Raw genomic sequence first — 14633 nt, 5'->3', positions numbered from 1 at the left:
AGATCTCAAGTTTCAATACCTTAATCTCATGTTGCGGTGTCCTGATTGGGGCTGATATTGAAACTGGCGATTTCCGAGCTGAATGTACAGACCGAGCTGGCGATACAGGTGGGGATGATGCTTCCATATCTGAAGAGTCTGTGTTCTGGACAAACATAGTAGATTAAGCAAACAACGTTCAAGAATTAGATGTTTTAATTGCAGTGAAGTTATAGAGTACTAGCTACTCGCCCCGGCTTCACACGGGTGTACATGTATTATACATATAAACCTTCCTCTTGAATCACTCTATCTATTAAAAAAACCGTTTGAAAATTCGTTGCGTAGTTTTAAACATTTAAGCATATATAGGGACGGACAGACAGCGACAGCGACTTTGTTTTAGACTATGTAATGATAGGAAATTAAGAAGAATTAATCTTATTAACATTTTAAACGTGGAAATTTGTGATTATGGTTGGATGGATGTTTGTTACTCTTTCATGCAAAAACTGACTTAACGAATTTTGATGAAACTTTACAATAATATAGCTTGTACATCAGAGTAACATAGGCTATAATTTAAAAAGATATTATGTAGGTTGGGCGAAACGTAATGATAAATGTTAAGTAATTCTGATGCAGACGAAGTCACGCGGGTAACCTAGTATTTTATAACTGTAATTAATGAATTTACTACAGGTATAACTGATGCTGTAACGATATTCACCCTGAAGAAAGAACAACAATAGAGGATGTTTATAAAAATAACTAGCTGTCCCGGCAAACGTTGTTTTGCCATAAAAATTAATAAAGCTATAAAAAATAGGGGTTGGTGAAAATTTAGGGTTGTATGTATTTTTTAATATCACATAATAAAAAAATATAAATAAAAAAAAATTGCCCAAAAAATAAAAAAATAATGTTAGGGATGGACAACCCTTATCACTTAGGGGTATGAAAAATAGATAGTAGCCGATTCTCAGACCTACTGAATATGCATATAAAATTTCATAAAAATCTGTCAAGTCGTTTCAGTTTTATGGTAACTAACATTGTGACACGAGAATTTTATATATAAGATTTACGTCTCTTTGATCATTACTTACATTAAGAATTAAATTCAAATTCAAATTCAAAATATCTTTATTCATGTAGGTCTTTTACAGACTCTTATGATATGTCAAATCTAAAAAAAATTAATCAAAATTAATCAAAACTAAATTAACTAATTTAGTTGATACATTATAAGTTAATGTAATTGTAGTATAGAGTTACTCACCCATGCTAGCAGACTCTGAACGGTGAGTGTCACCACATCACCAGTCGCTCTGATCAGTTGCACCACTTTATCGTGAGGAGCCGATCGGACGCATATACCATCCACTTCCAAAATACGATCTCCTGTCTGTTTAAATGGTACATAAATTGTAATATTCTTTATTCGAATAAACAAATCAAATCAAAGTATCCTTATTCTATTAGGTCTATTACAGACTCTTATGATATGTCAAATCTATCGTTAGTTCGGAGTGCTTTCGAGCCAAGAAGGACTGACAAGAAACTGAGCTCTTATTAAGCTCTGATGTAATAATCTTGTACACCTAATATATATAACTCAAAGGTGACTGACATAGTGAACTATCAACGCACAGCCCAAACCACTGGACGGATCGGGCTGAAATTTGGCATGCAGGTAGATGTTATGACGTAGGCATCCGCTAAGGAAGGATTTTGATCCCGTGATTTTTACTAATTACACGTATAAATAACAGGTACGTATAATTAGTAAAAATCACGGGATCTTACCACATTTATTTGCACGATATGTTTTATATTTATATGTATACAAGATCACGGGTAAACTGAGTTTACCTGTGATCTTGTATACATATATATATATAGGTGGTTGAAAAACTACTGAAATATCGGAAACTTAGCACATAAATAAAAAACATGGTAAGATCCCGTGATTTTTACTAATTATATGTATAAGATATTTGTTAGTGTGTTTGTACTCACTTGTAGTTCTCCGCTGTTGCCAGCCGGACTTTCAGGCACTACGTTTTTTATGAAAATTCCAAATATTGCTTTCTCGTCTCCATCCTCGTCATCTTCATTGGAGATTATGTCGACCTGTTCAGACAGTCTCATATAATCCCTTAGGAAATCAATAATAATAATCTCAGGACAATTCACACAGCGCCATCTAGACCCAAGTTAAGCTAGCTAAAGCTTGTGTTATAGGTACTAGATAACTGATACAAATACATAGTTTTTATTTTCGTAAATACATACGTATTATACAGAGAAAACACCGAGACCGATACTGTTCAGTATTATTATTATTTTAACAACAATTAATAGATCAGTAGCTTACCTTGCCACCAACAATACTGACCCCCAAGGGGGCGCCAGGACTCCTCTTCAACGTGACACGTCGCGGGGGACCCCACCGTTGAGCTACCAGCGTCTCACGACGGTCGGGAGATATTGTCACCGTCATTGCTGATTGTGGTATGTAACTATAAAAAAAACTTATATTAATAGAAGGTACAAAATTAAACAGGACTATTGTTTTCTGGAGGGACCATATTCTTAAGAGAACGCATTCGTGAGAGAACGCATTCTTAAGAGAGCGCATTCTTAAGAGAATGCATTCATAAGAGAACGCATTCTTAAGAGAGCGCATTCTTACGAGAATGCATTCATAAGAGAACGCATTCTTAAGACAACGCATTCTTACGAGAACGCATTCATGCTGAATTGTTGAATGCATTATTAAAAGAATGCATACTTATGAGAACGCATTCTTAAGAGAACGTATTCTTTTGAGAACGCATTCTCAAGAGAATGCATTCTTATGAGATCGCATTCTTTAGTGTGTTTTGGACTGACTTAAAAAAATTAGATCTCAATCAGACTGTTTTTTTTTAATTTCCGAGTACAGCCTCAAATTGGAATAAGAAAAAAAATATATAGGTAGAGAGTTCTCTCTATATATATTTTTTCTTACTTCAATTTGAGGGAAATAACAGAAAGATGTGTAAAAGGTAGAAAGACAGTAAAAAAAGTTACAAATTTAAATAATGTTCCCGCAATTTCTGTTTGAACGAAATTTTACTCGTGGCGGTCTTGATATCAATAGGTAAGTCATTCCAGAGTTTGATTCAGGCAATCAAACTCTGGAATGACTTAACTGAAATGAACGGCAAAAGAATAATGGATGACGCTTTTTCCTTTATGTTTTTAACACAAAACTTTACTACAGTTAGAAATTTACAAAAAATCAATATCAGGTAAGAATGGGGGGTCTGCCCAAAACCGAAAAATATGGCAAGGGGTCTACGACACAAAAAAGTTTGGGAACCTCTGCTCTAGTGTATCCCTCAGTATCTTTGACGATCTCGGTGGTCTAGCGGTCTAGCACACCGCTTTACTGGTCTTAGGTTCGATTCCTCGCACGTCACAAACATTTGTATTCATGAGTATGATTGTTTGTATCGGTCTGGGTGTTTTCTATGTATAATATGTATCTATTTACAAAAAAAATATATCTATGTACTCGTATCAGTTGTCGCAGGTTTGATTCCTCGTACGGCACAAACATTTGTATTCATGAGTATGATTGTTTGTATCGGTCTGGGTGTTTTCTATGTATAATATGTATGTATTTACAAAAAAAAAATCTATGTACTCGTATCAGTTATCTAGTACCCATAACACAAGCTTTAGCTAGGTTAACTTGGGTCTAGATGGCGCTGTGTGAATTGTCCTGAGATTATTATTATTATTATCTTATTGTACTTTTTATTATTAATTCCCATAAAAGACCCATTGACTTTTTCTAAACAATACTTAGTAACAGCAACTTTGTCGTTACAGTTTCATTAATTATCAAATTAAAGTGATATAATCAATTTAAAAGCTTTCCTAAACGGATACAACTTTGAACATCGTAAATGGGTTAGTAGAACATACGCAGCGTTTTCCTATGCAACACTACCCACAATTATATTAATTTACTAGCTGTACCCGCGACTGCGTCCATTTTAACTTTATTTTTTCTAAAATAAAATAATATTTCTAAAATAAAAGTAGCCTAAGTTACTCCTTATTACATCAGCTACCTGCCAAAAAAAGTCCCGTCAAAATCGGTCTAGCCATTTCAGAGATAAATAGCCTGAACAAACAGACAGACTGTGAAAAATTGTAAAAAATGTTATTTCGGTGTATGTACCGTATTTATATTCATATGCATGTAGTAAAAAACAGTTATTTCAATATTACAAACAGACACTCCAATTCTATTTATATGTATAGATGTATAAAACAAAGTCGCTGTCACTATGTTATGACTATTCAAAAGTGTTTAAATTAAGTTTCATAACACATAAGCAATCCTAGTGCTCACATTGAAGCACTGGGATTACCGCTTATTCGGAAAGCTGTCTCATCACAAGAAGAATGAGCAAGAAACTTGTGTGTTGCTCTTTTAAACAATCCTTGTAAGTTTACATTTACAAGTCGAAACGTGTGAATACAAACTACCAACCAGCACTAATTTATTAGGGTCAATCATATTATATATTTTTATACAATAAGATTAAATCAGTCGTAGTGATAAGAGCAGACCAGTCCCTACAAGCAGCACTCGTTCACGAGTATGACGGATGAGCCAACCAACACTGCGCTCATATTTTAGGGAGCCCAATGACCCGGCCCACCACGCCGCCACATGTCTGGACATTTTAGTGAGCATGACTACTCAGTCACAGCTAAAAAAATTACTATATGGTAGTTACAGTATTCGCACTTTACATGAGGATGCATGCGGCAATCAATACAAAAATCGCTACGCTATCATATATCAAGAAAGCAGTATGAAAAACAAATTATAACGTTGTCCGCAAATAAACTTATTCTTACTAGATATTGCTATCATCTATAAATTCATCTATCCTATAATAGGCTTTTTTACATAACATTTGTTTAATATAAAATTTGAACTGCCTCTCTGTCAGATTTAGCGTAGATTCTAGCAGTTTAATATAGAATCAAAAAACATCTATTCAAAAGAGCAACACACAAGTTTCTTGCTCATTCTTCTTGTTATAATTCTGCATTCCGAATGAGTGGTAGAATCAAAATATGACTATTCAAAAGTGCTTGTATTGAGTTTATTTGAATGAAGATTATTTCTATTTCAATTAAAACTGTACAATGCACTGTTGATGGTAGACTGAGCAATATGTCGGTGACCAGTGTCATGGTGGGTTGACCACGCCTCCACACAAACATCCCCCGTCTATTGTGATGAACTACATCGCATTAATTGATTTGCAACCCTTACTAATATTATAAATGCGAAAGTTACTCTGTCTGTCACGCTTTCACGCCTAAACTACTGAACTTATTTAGATTAAATTTTGTACACAAATAGTCTAGACCCTGAGAAAGGACATAGGCTACTTTTGAATGTAAAAAAAGGGTTGTTAGGGGCGAGCACAGCTAGTCTATATCATATAGCTATTGGGTTGAATTATATTGACTACTATCTGTTCCCTCGACTTCGTCTGCGTGGAATTTAATTTAATTTTTCTAAAATAAAAGTAGCCATAGTTACTCCTAATTACATCAGCTATGTGCCAAAAAAAGCTCCGTCAAAATCGGTCCAGCCATTTCAGAGATTAGCCGGAACAAACAGACAGACAGAGAAAAATTGTAAAAAATGTTATTTTGGTGTATGTACCGTATTTATATTCATATGCATGTAGTAAAAACAGTTATTTCAATATTACAAACAGACACTCCAATTTTATTTATATGTGTAGATGTATAAAACAAAGTCGCTGTCGCTGTCTCTCCGTCCCTATGTATGCTTAAAACTTTAAAACTACGGAACGGATTTTGAAGCTGTTTTTTTAATAGATAGAGCGATTCAAGAGGAAGGTCTATCATCATCATCATCATCTGCTTCTTCCTTATCCCATTTATTTGGGGTCGGCGTAATATGTTTTTCTCTTCCATTCATCTCTGTTCGCAGTCATTCCGTTATTTACTCCCTTTCTCACCATATCATCTTTCACACAGTCCATCCATCTCTTTTTCGGTCTTCCTCTACCCTTATAACCATCCACATTCATATGTAACACCGTCCTTAGGATATGATCTTCATTCCTACGCATTACATGCCCATACCACGATAGACGATTACTCTTTAACTTCTCTGACATCGGTGCCACTTTCATACTTCCTCTGATGTATTCATTCTTTATCTTGTCTATCCTTGTCACACCACACATCCATCTCAACATTCGCATTTCAGTTGCATGCAGTCGTCTCTCATCCGTCGCCTTTACGGGCCAGCACTCTGATCTATTCAAAATAGCAGGCCGGATCATGGCCACTTCATCCAACCTGAGTTAATCCTTTGCTTTATGGTTCGGTCTAATTCGCCATTGCTTTGGAGGAAACCTAAATACCGGAAATCGGAGCAGATCGGTAATGGAACTCCATTTAGTGATATGGCTGCAGAGCCAGAAAGACCGCCAAAGTCGCAAATCATGTATTCCGTTTTGGAATTACTTATCTTTAAGCCACCACTTTCCAGCTTTTGCTGCCATATCGCCAATCTATCTGTATCTCAATCCCTCCTCACCAACGAGATATATAATCTGCAAATAGCATGCACCAGGGTAATCTTCTTGTATCTCCGACGTCAAGGCATCCATTATCAACAAAAAGAGGTACGGGCTTAAAGCCGACCCCTGATGCAAGCCTACAGCCACACTGAACTCGCTGGTATTTCCCGCGGCCGACCGAACGTATGTACGAGGTTGACTGTACATAGCACGAATCAACTACATACTTCACTGGTACTCGTCTATCTTTCAGTACCACAAAACTGGTCGGGGTACTTTATCGTACGCCTTTTCCAGGTCCACAAACACCATGTGCAAGTTCTTGTGAGCACGTCTGTATTTTTCACACAGCTGGCGCAGTGCAAATATGGCATCTGTGGTACTTCGGCCTGGCATACCAAATGGTTTTGGGTGATACTAGTCTCATCACGCAATCGCTTCTCTATCACTTTCTCCCATACTTTCATACTGTGAGACATGAGCTTTATTCCTCGATAATTATTACAATCCTGTACATCACCCTTATTCTTAAAAATGGGCACTAGTGAACTATTGCACCATTCCTTAGGGATCGCCACTTCAAAGGAAATCGCCAAATCAAGTCTATATATATATATATATATATATAATACATGTCTACCTGTGCGCAGCCGGGGCTAGTAGCTAGTTATAAATAAAAAAATAAAAAAAAAATATTTTTAGATGTAAATAATTACCTTCATCTGAACTCGTTTTGTGGTAATTATGTTCACTTATTCTTAAACCTGTTTTGTTACGTATTCATTATAAATTCAATCCGGATAATGATTTGCAACGATAAAAAACTAGCGACGTGAGAAAATATTCCACGTAGATACAAGTTCAATGAAAGGAAAATCCGTCATCAGATAAATTAAATACTCAATGCTTATATGTATTGCAATAAGATATATAATCTATACATCTATAATAGTCTCAGGACAATCCACACAGAGCCATCTAGACCCAAGTTAAGCTAGCTAAAGCTTGTGTTATGGGTACTAGATAACTGATACATATACATAGATATTTTTTTGTAAATACTACATATTATACATAGAAAACACCCGACCGATACAAACAATCATACTCATGAATACAAATGTTTGTGCCGTGCGAGGAATCGAACCCGCGACCATCAATCGTAAACCGCTGTGCTAAACTGACCACCGAATATATCTATACATCTATATATAAATAAAATTGCATAATAAATGCAAAATAAAAATAAATAAATAAAAGTCGCAGGTTGAATTCCATTTTCGAACAAAATTTCGTTCCACGACGACAGATATAAACTAAGTTTTATTTCAAATATGCAGACAACGTCGCGAGGCCGTCGATTGTTGTAATAATAATAACTGTTGGTATTTCACACCATCAGCAATACACACAGTCTAGTCCCAAATGAGCAGAGCTTTGTTATTACTCAACTGATATAAATAAATACATATTATACATAGAAAACACCCAGTACAAACAATCATACTCATGCATACAAATAGTTGTACCGTGCGAGGAATCGAAAACCATCGGATAGTAAAGCGGTGTGCTAAACTGACCATATATAGAACTCTGTATATTTATTACTAATTTAAATGTAACATTTTATACAAATGTGCGAGCGAATGAATAATTTACAAAATTTAAAATTTCAGCCATTCAATTGTATGTATGTATGTTGGTATTTAATTTAGTTAATACAGTATGATATGGAATCAAATCTACCGTATCAAACATTTAGCGCATGTATATTGGGTGCAAACAACGTGTGAAAACGAAAACAATTTACTATTACGGTAAGTACTAATATTGGCAAATTGTTTCTAATTTAATTGTGTTTTATTCAGGAAATGAATAATTTACAAAATTTAAAATTTCAGAATTCAAAATATCTTTACTCTATTACAGACTCTTACGATATGTCAAATCTACTGTAAGTTGGGAATGATTTCGAGACGAGAAGAACTGACAAGAAACTCAGCTCGTATTCTTTTCAAATAAATGTTATAATGTTTACAAATTCAAATTCAAATTCAGAATATCTTTATTCATGTAGGTCTATTACAGACTCTTATGATATGTCAAATCTACCGTCAGTTCGGAATGATTTCGAGATGAGGACTGACAAGAATTCAGCTCGTATTCATTTCTTATAAATGTTGTACATGTTTATAATAATACAGATTCATTTTTAAATTCAAATTTGGGACAATAGAGTGACCAGCATATGCTATTGCAAAAGTAAATATTGCAATTAATTTTGAGAGCTGAGTGGTTCACTAGCACGACTTACAGCCATCGTGTTGAGTTCAGTTCTGGCTGAAAGCAAAATGAATTCGTCGCAGGTACAACTAGTTTATTTTAATAAATTTCGGGACATTCAGACGCTTGAACATATCTTATGATCTTAAAGACATTTCATACATTTTTGACATTTTTGACATACAGTAATAACATAAGAATTAATTTACACATTAAAAAACGTTTGGACCAGCATAATACTGGAAATAGTCAGATATCAGGAATTTTAGTTTAATTGTTTTTTTTTATAACACAGGTGACAAACGAGCATGCGGCTCACCTAATGGTAAGTGATTACCGCCGCCCATGAGCACCCGCAACACCAGGGGAATTGCAAGTACGTTGTCGGCCTTTTAAAAAGGAATAAGCTCTTTTCTTGAAGGTTTCAATATCGTATCGGAAATACCATTGCTGGAAGGTGATTCCACAATGTGGTTGTGCGTGGCAAAAAGTTTCTAGAAAACCGCACTGTGGAGGACCGCCATTCATCCAGATGATCAGGATGGTATTTTAGTTTCTGGTGGTCCGGTGGTGAAACTCAGCAGCTGGTATTAATCCGAACAATTCCTCAGAACACTCCCCGTGATATATGCGGTAGAAAATACACAGAGATGCAATATCTCGCCGCAAAGCCAATGGGTCGAGTCTGTCACATAGACGTTGATTACCAATGTTTCTGGCTGCTCGGAATGATTTACATAGCGTAATTTAAAGTAGAAATAACTAAAAATGAGTAATAATAATAATAATAGTTTCGGCCCGTAAGTGTGGAGAAAACCAGCAAAAGCTGAGAAAAAAAATCTCAGGACAATTCACACAGCGCCATCTAGACCCAAGTTAAGCTAGCTAAAGCTTGTGTTATGGGTACTAGACAACTGATACATATACATAGATATATTTTTGTAAATACATACATATTATATATAGAAAACACCCAGCCCGATACAAGCAATCATACTCATCAATACAAATGTTTGTGCCGTGCTAGGAATCGAACCTGCGACCATCGGACGTAAAGCGGTGTGCCAGACCGCTAGACCACCGAGGTCGTCAACGACCTACTTACAAAATTATACTTATAGTAATATGAAACAATACACTTTAAAACTGAATGATGTACCGCCATTTCATTATAATTAGATTGCAGATGTAACCGCTAAACACGGCTAGTTCAGTTATAAAAGACGATGCACACAATATGCAGCAGTGAGCTCGATTGAGCGTGAAATCGGATCACCAGTCTCGTCGTATGGTTATAATTCAGATCAAACAGTTCCTTTGTTTAATTATGTGTAAAAATGCAACATCCCATTTACGCTTCGCCTCATTTCACCTGGAAGTTGTTAGGCGCGGGAATTTATTAAATATATTTACAATTTAATATACATCTATACATATAAATAAAATTGGAGTGTCTGTTTGTAATATTGTAATAACCGTTTTTTACTACTTGTAAATAAATACGGTACATATACCAATATAACATTTTTTATCATTTTTGTCTGTCTGTCGTTCTATATAATGTTGTATTTACAAAAAAAATATCTATGTATTTATATCAGTTGTCTAGACCGATTTTGATAGCTTTTTTTGGGTGTAGATGATGTGTGATCTTTGGCTACATTTATTATTATTAAAATTATTATTTTAGTAATATAAATAAAATCCACGCGGACAATATTGTAATAACCGTTTTTCCTTTATATAAATTTAGCTATCCGCCCCGGCTAAATATATTTAATCAATTTAATGTACACACATTTCGGTCTATTTGTTGCGGGTAATCTGCGACTTCGTCCGACCGGAATCGACGGGACTTTTTTTTCTAAAATAAAATGTAATAAGGAGTCTATGAAATCAGCTACATGCCAAAAAAAGTCCCCTCAAAATCGGTCCAGCCATTTCAGAGATTAGCCGGAACAGACAGACAGACAGACAGACAAAATTTGTAAATAATGTTATTTTGGTGTATGCACCGTATTTATATTCATACACATATAGTAAAAAATGGTTACTTCAATATTACAAACAGACACTCCAATTTTATTTATATGTATAGATATGATGATGGTGCACCTGTTTAGTGAATGGAAGACAGGACGAGCATTCTGGTCAGTAGTCCGTAGGAACGAATTTAACACAATGGTTTACCGCGTGGAGGTCGACCTGACATGGTAACTCCATTGCTAACGAGGCCACTAGCCGAATTACTAACAATCATACTACTAACAATCAGAAAACCAATTCTATCGCTTACCAGTAACAAAAACTATTTTCGGGCGTAGTCACGGCTACATATCCTTCGGTACAACACTAATTTACCGGTAGTCACTGAAATAACCGGTAAACGGTAAACGTTGGCCGAGTGCGGCCTGGCAATCCGTAATGGAGCAGTGATGGCCGGAGACCATAATTCAATTACGGGTATTAGCAGTTCAGTAGTGATGTGCACATCAATGTTGCAAGAATTATCGATATTTTTTAATTATATTCTTTACTAGCTTTTCGTTCGCGTTAATTTATCCCCTTAGGGGTGGAATATATCAAAATCCTTTCTTAGGGAATGCCTTCGTCAGAATAGCTTTATGCATGCAAAGTCTCAGCGCGATCGGTTTAAAATTGGCAAAGTTCATACAAACTTTCATCCCGTATTTTATCTACTTGGGGGTAGAATTAATCAAAATCCTTTCTTAGCGGATGCCTACGTCATAACATCTACCTGAATGCCAAATTTCAGCCCGATCCGTCCAGTGGTTTGGGCTGTGCGTTGATAGATCACTATGTCAGTCACCTTTAAGTTATATATATTTAGATTGCACCAATTACATAACAATTTTTTTTTACATAAACTGATGCAAAAGGCGGTCTTATCGCTAAGCTATCTCTTCCAGACTACCATTGGATGGATAGAGAAATAAAATTAAGAACAGAGTAGGTGGCGCACGTAATAAATCATTTATTTAAAGGAAAAGTCTCTAGTCTTTAATTCTATTAGGTGTTATAATTAATTAATTAATATAATTAAAGCAAGCTTATTCAAAATAACTATTATTAATCGACGACCTCGGTGGTCTAGCGGTCTAGCACACTGCTTTACGACCGATGTTCGCGGGTTCGATTCCTCGCACGGCACAACCTTATATTCATGAGCATGATTGTTTGTATCGGTCTGGGTGTTTTCTATGTATGATATGTATGTATTTACAAAAAGAAATATCTGAGTATATATATCAGTTATCTAGTACCCATAATACAAGCTTTAGCTAGCTTAACTTGGGTCTAGATGGCGCTGTGTGAATTGTCCTAAGATTATTATTATTATAGGTAATATTAGTAAACATGTGCGAAATTAGATACTCTCCCAACCGCGAAATTTTCGTAAAAAATAATTTAATAAAAAATTTTTACAAAAATTTCGCGGATTTAAAAAATTTCAAAACTTTTGCTCAACGTATTAAAATATTAATATTCTATTTTCATATCGATATATTATGTTAACATGACTACTACACTATTTTCTTTAATCCCCCATAAGCCGTGGACGGGGGCAGTGCGGATTGTTTTCAAAAATTTCTCCACTCATTTAATTATGACGGCTTTGGTGCTTAGCGGTTTGGCCAACACCCACACCGCTTCACTTCCAATTGTATTCTGTAGTTGGTTCGATTCTTCGCACGGTAAATATTTGTATTAACTCTGATTGTTTGTATCGGTACTGGTGTTTTATATATGTATTATCATAAAAGATGTAGCTAAGTATTCATATCAGTTGTCTAGTACCCATAACACAGGCTTTGCTTAGCTTAGGACTAGATGGCGCTGTGTGAATTGTCCTGATCTTTATTTATTACTAGCTGTTCCCACGACTAAGTCCGCGTGGAATTTAACTTTATTTTCTAAAAAAAAAATAGCTTAAGTTACTCCATATTACATCAGTTACCTGCCAAAAAAAGTCTCGTCAAAATCGGTCCACCCATTTCAGAGATTAGCCGGAACAAACAGACAGATAGATAGTTAAAAATGTAAAAAAATGATATTTTGGTGTATGTACCGTATTTATATTTATATGCATAAAGTAAAAAATGGTTATTTCAATATTACAAACAGACACTCCAATTTTATTTATATGTATATATTACTATTATTTATTATGTACACAGTAATAGTTATCGATACTCTAAGAAACTAAACGCATCCTTATTTAAAGTGCATTGTGCACACAATAACATCAATTGTAAAATAAAGTAGACATGAATCAAGAATTCTTACTTGTAGTACGTAATCTAGACACGCGGTAGCGTGTCAAGCCGAGTTTCAAGTAAGAGAACTGGAGAGCAGCACCGTGTGTATATTTACACGAACCATTTGGAGCCACTTTTGACCCCCTCATAACTCAAAAACTCTTTCATATTATGTTATCTGTGCTTGTAGGGACTGGTCTGCTCTAATCACTATGACTGATTTCCTCTTATTAATTGTTTAACCAGTTGGTTCTATCTAAATATATACAAATTCAAAATTCAAAATATCTTTATTCATGTAGGTCTATTACAGACTTATGATATGTCAAATGTACCGTCAGTTCGGAATGATATCGAGATGAGAAGAACTGACAAGAAACTCAGCTCGTATTTTTTTCAAATAATAGTGGAACATGGTCATTAAAATTCAAATTTGGGAGAATAGAGTGACCACCAGGATATGCTATCGCAAAGAACTATATAACACAAAGGTGACTGACATAGTGATCTATCAACGTACAGCCCAAACTACTGGACGGATTGGGCTGAAATTTGGCATGCAGGTAGATATTATGACGTAGGCATCCGATAAGAAAAGATTTTGATTAATTCTACCCCCAAGGGCATAAAATAGGGGATGAAAGTTTGTCAATTTCAAACCGATCGGGCTGAGACTTTGCATGCATAAAGCTACTATGACGTAGGCATCCTCTAAGAAAGGATTTTGATAAATTCCACCCTTAAGGGGATAAATTAACGCGAGCGAAGCCGCGTGCAAAAGCTAGAATTTAATATTTTTCTATTTGAGTATTTAATTGAATTAGTGCTAATTGGTGGTTTGTATTCACACACTTAAACTTAAAAATGTAAAGTAATAATCAAATTATTTAAAAGAGCAACACGCAAGTTTCTTGCTCCTTCTTCTTGTGATGAGACAGCATTCTGAATGATGACTATTCAAAAGTGCTCAATGTAAGTTTATTTGAATAAATGATTTTCTATTCTATTCTATTCTATTTTACATCATTTGGATCTGGCGGGGCACCAGTGGAGGATGAGAAGATGAGCATAAGGTCAAGTCAGTTAGCACATCGTGACAAACAGAAGCACACACTGGGCCCGAACCCTTCTGTGGTGTGCCTCGTTGCCTAAAACTGGGACATCTCAAATTAATAACCAAACGAGAAGCACTGAATCACTGGCAAGAAATGCCCGGATTAACACATTCAAAAGCCCTAATATCGGGCTACTCGAACAAATACTTCAATAGACTACTGCTATTGAGTAAAAACAACATATGCATGATGACTAGGGCCCTCACAGGACACTGCAAGTTGAACAAACACATGGCTAAACTAGGCCTATGCACGACAAAAATCTGCAGATTCTGCCAAACTGAAAAGAAACACCACTACACATCCTATGTGGTTGTAGCCCACTCATGCAT

General features: G+C 35.5%; 1 protein-coding gene across 1 annotated transcript in view; it reads right to left on the bottom strand.

The window, feature by feature from the left end:
- Window positions 1-14633, bottom strand: part of LOC131855421 (inaD-like protein) — a 232420-nt gene that overhangs the window by 114652 nt on the left and 103135 nt on the right. Inside the window, exons 19-22 of the mRNA XM_059206696.1 lie at window positions 2360-2504; window positions 2002-2115; window positions 1262-1387; window positions 20-145 (exon numbers count right to left, since the gene is read on the bottom strand). Of these exons, the coding sequence (XP_059062679.1) occupies window positions 20-145; window positions 1262-1387; window positions 2002-2115; window positions 2360-2504 (511 nt within the window). The remainder of the gene's footprint in view (window positions 1-19; window positions 146-1261; window positions 1388-2001; window positions 2116-2359; window positions 2505-14633) is intronic.

Source organism: Achroia grisella, unplaced genomic scaffold (assembly GCF_030625045.1).
Source record: "Achroia grisella isolate CSIRO2021 unplaced genomic scaffold, CSIRO_AGI_Agris_v1 utg1419, whole genome shotgun sequence".
In the NCBI taxonomy this organism is placed as follows: Eukaryota; Metazoa; Arthropoda; class Insecta; order Lepidoptera; family Pyralidae; genus Achroia; species Achroia grisella.
This window is presented reverse-complemented; position numbering and strand designations above follow the sequence as displayed.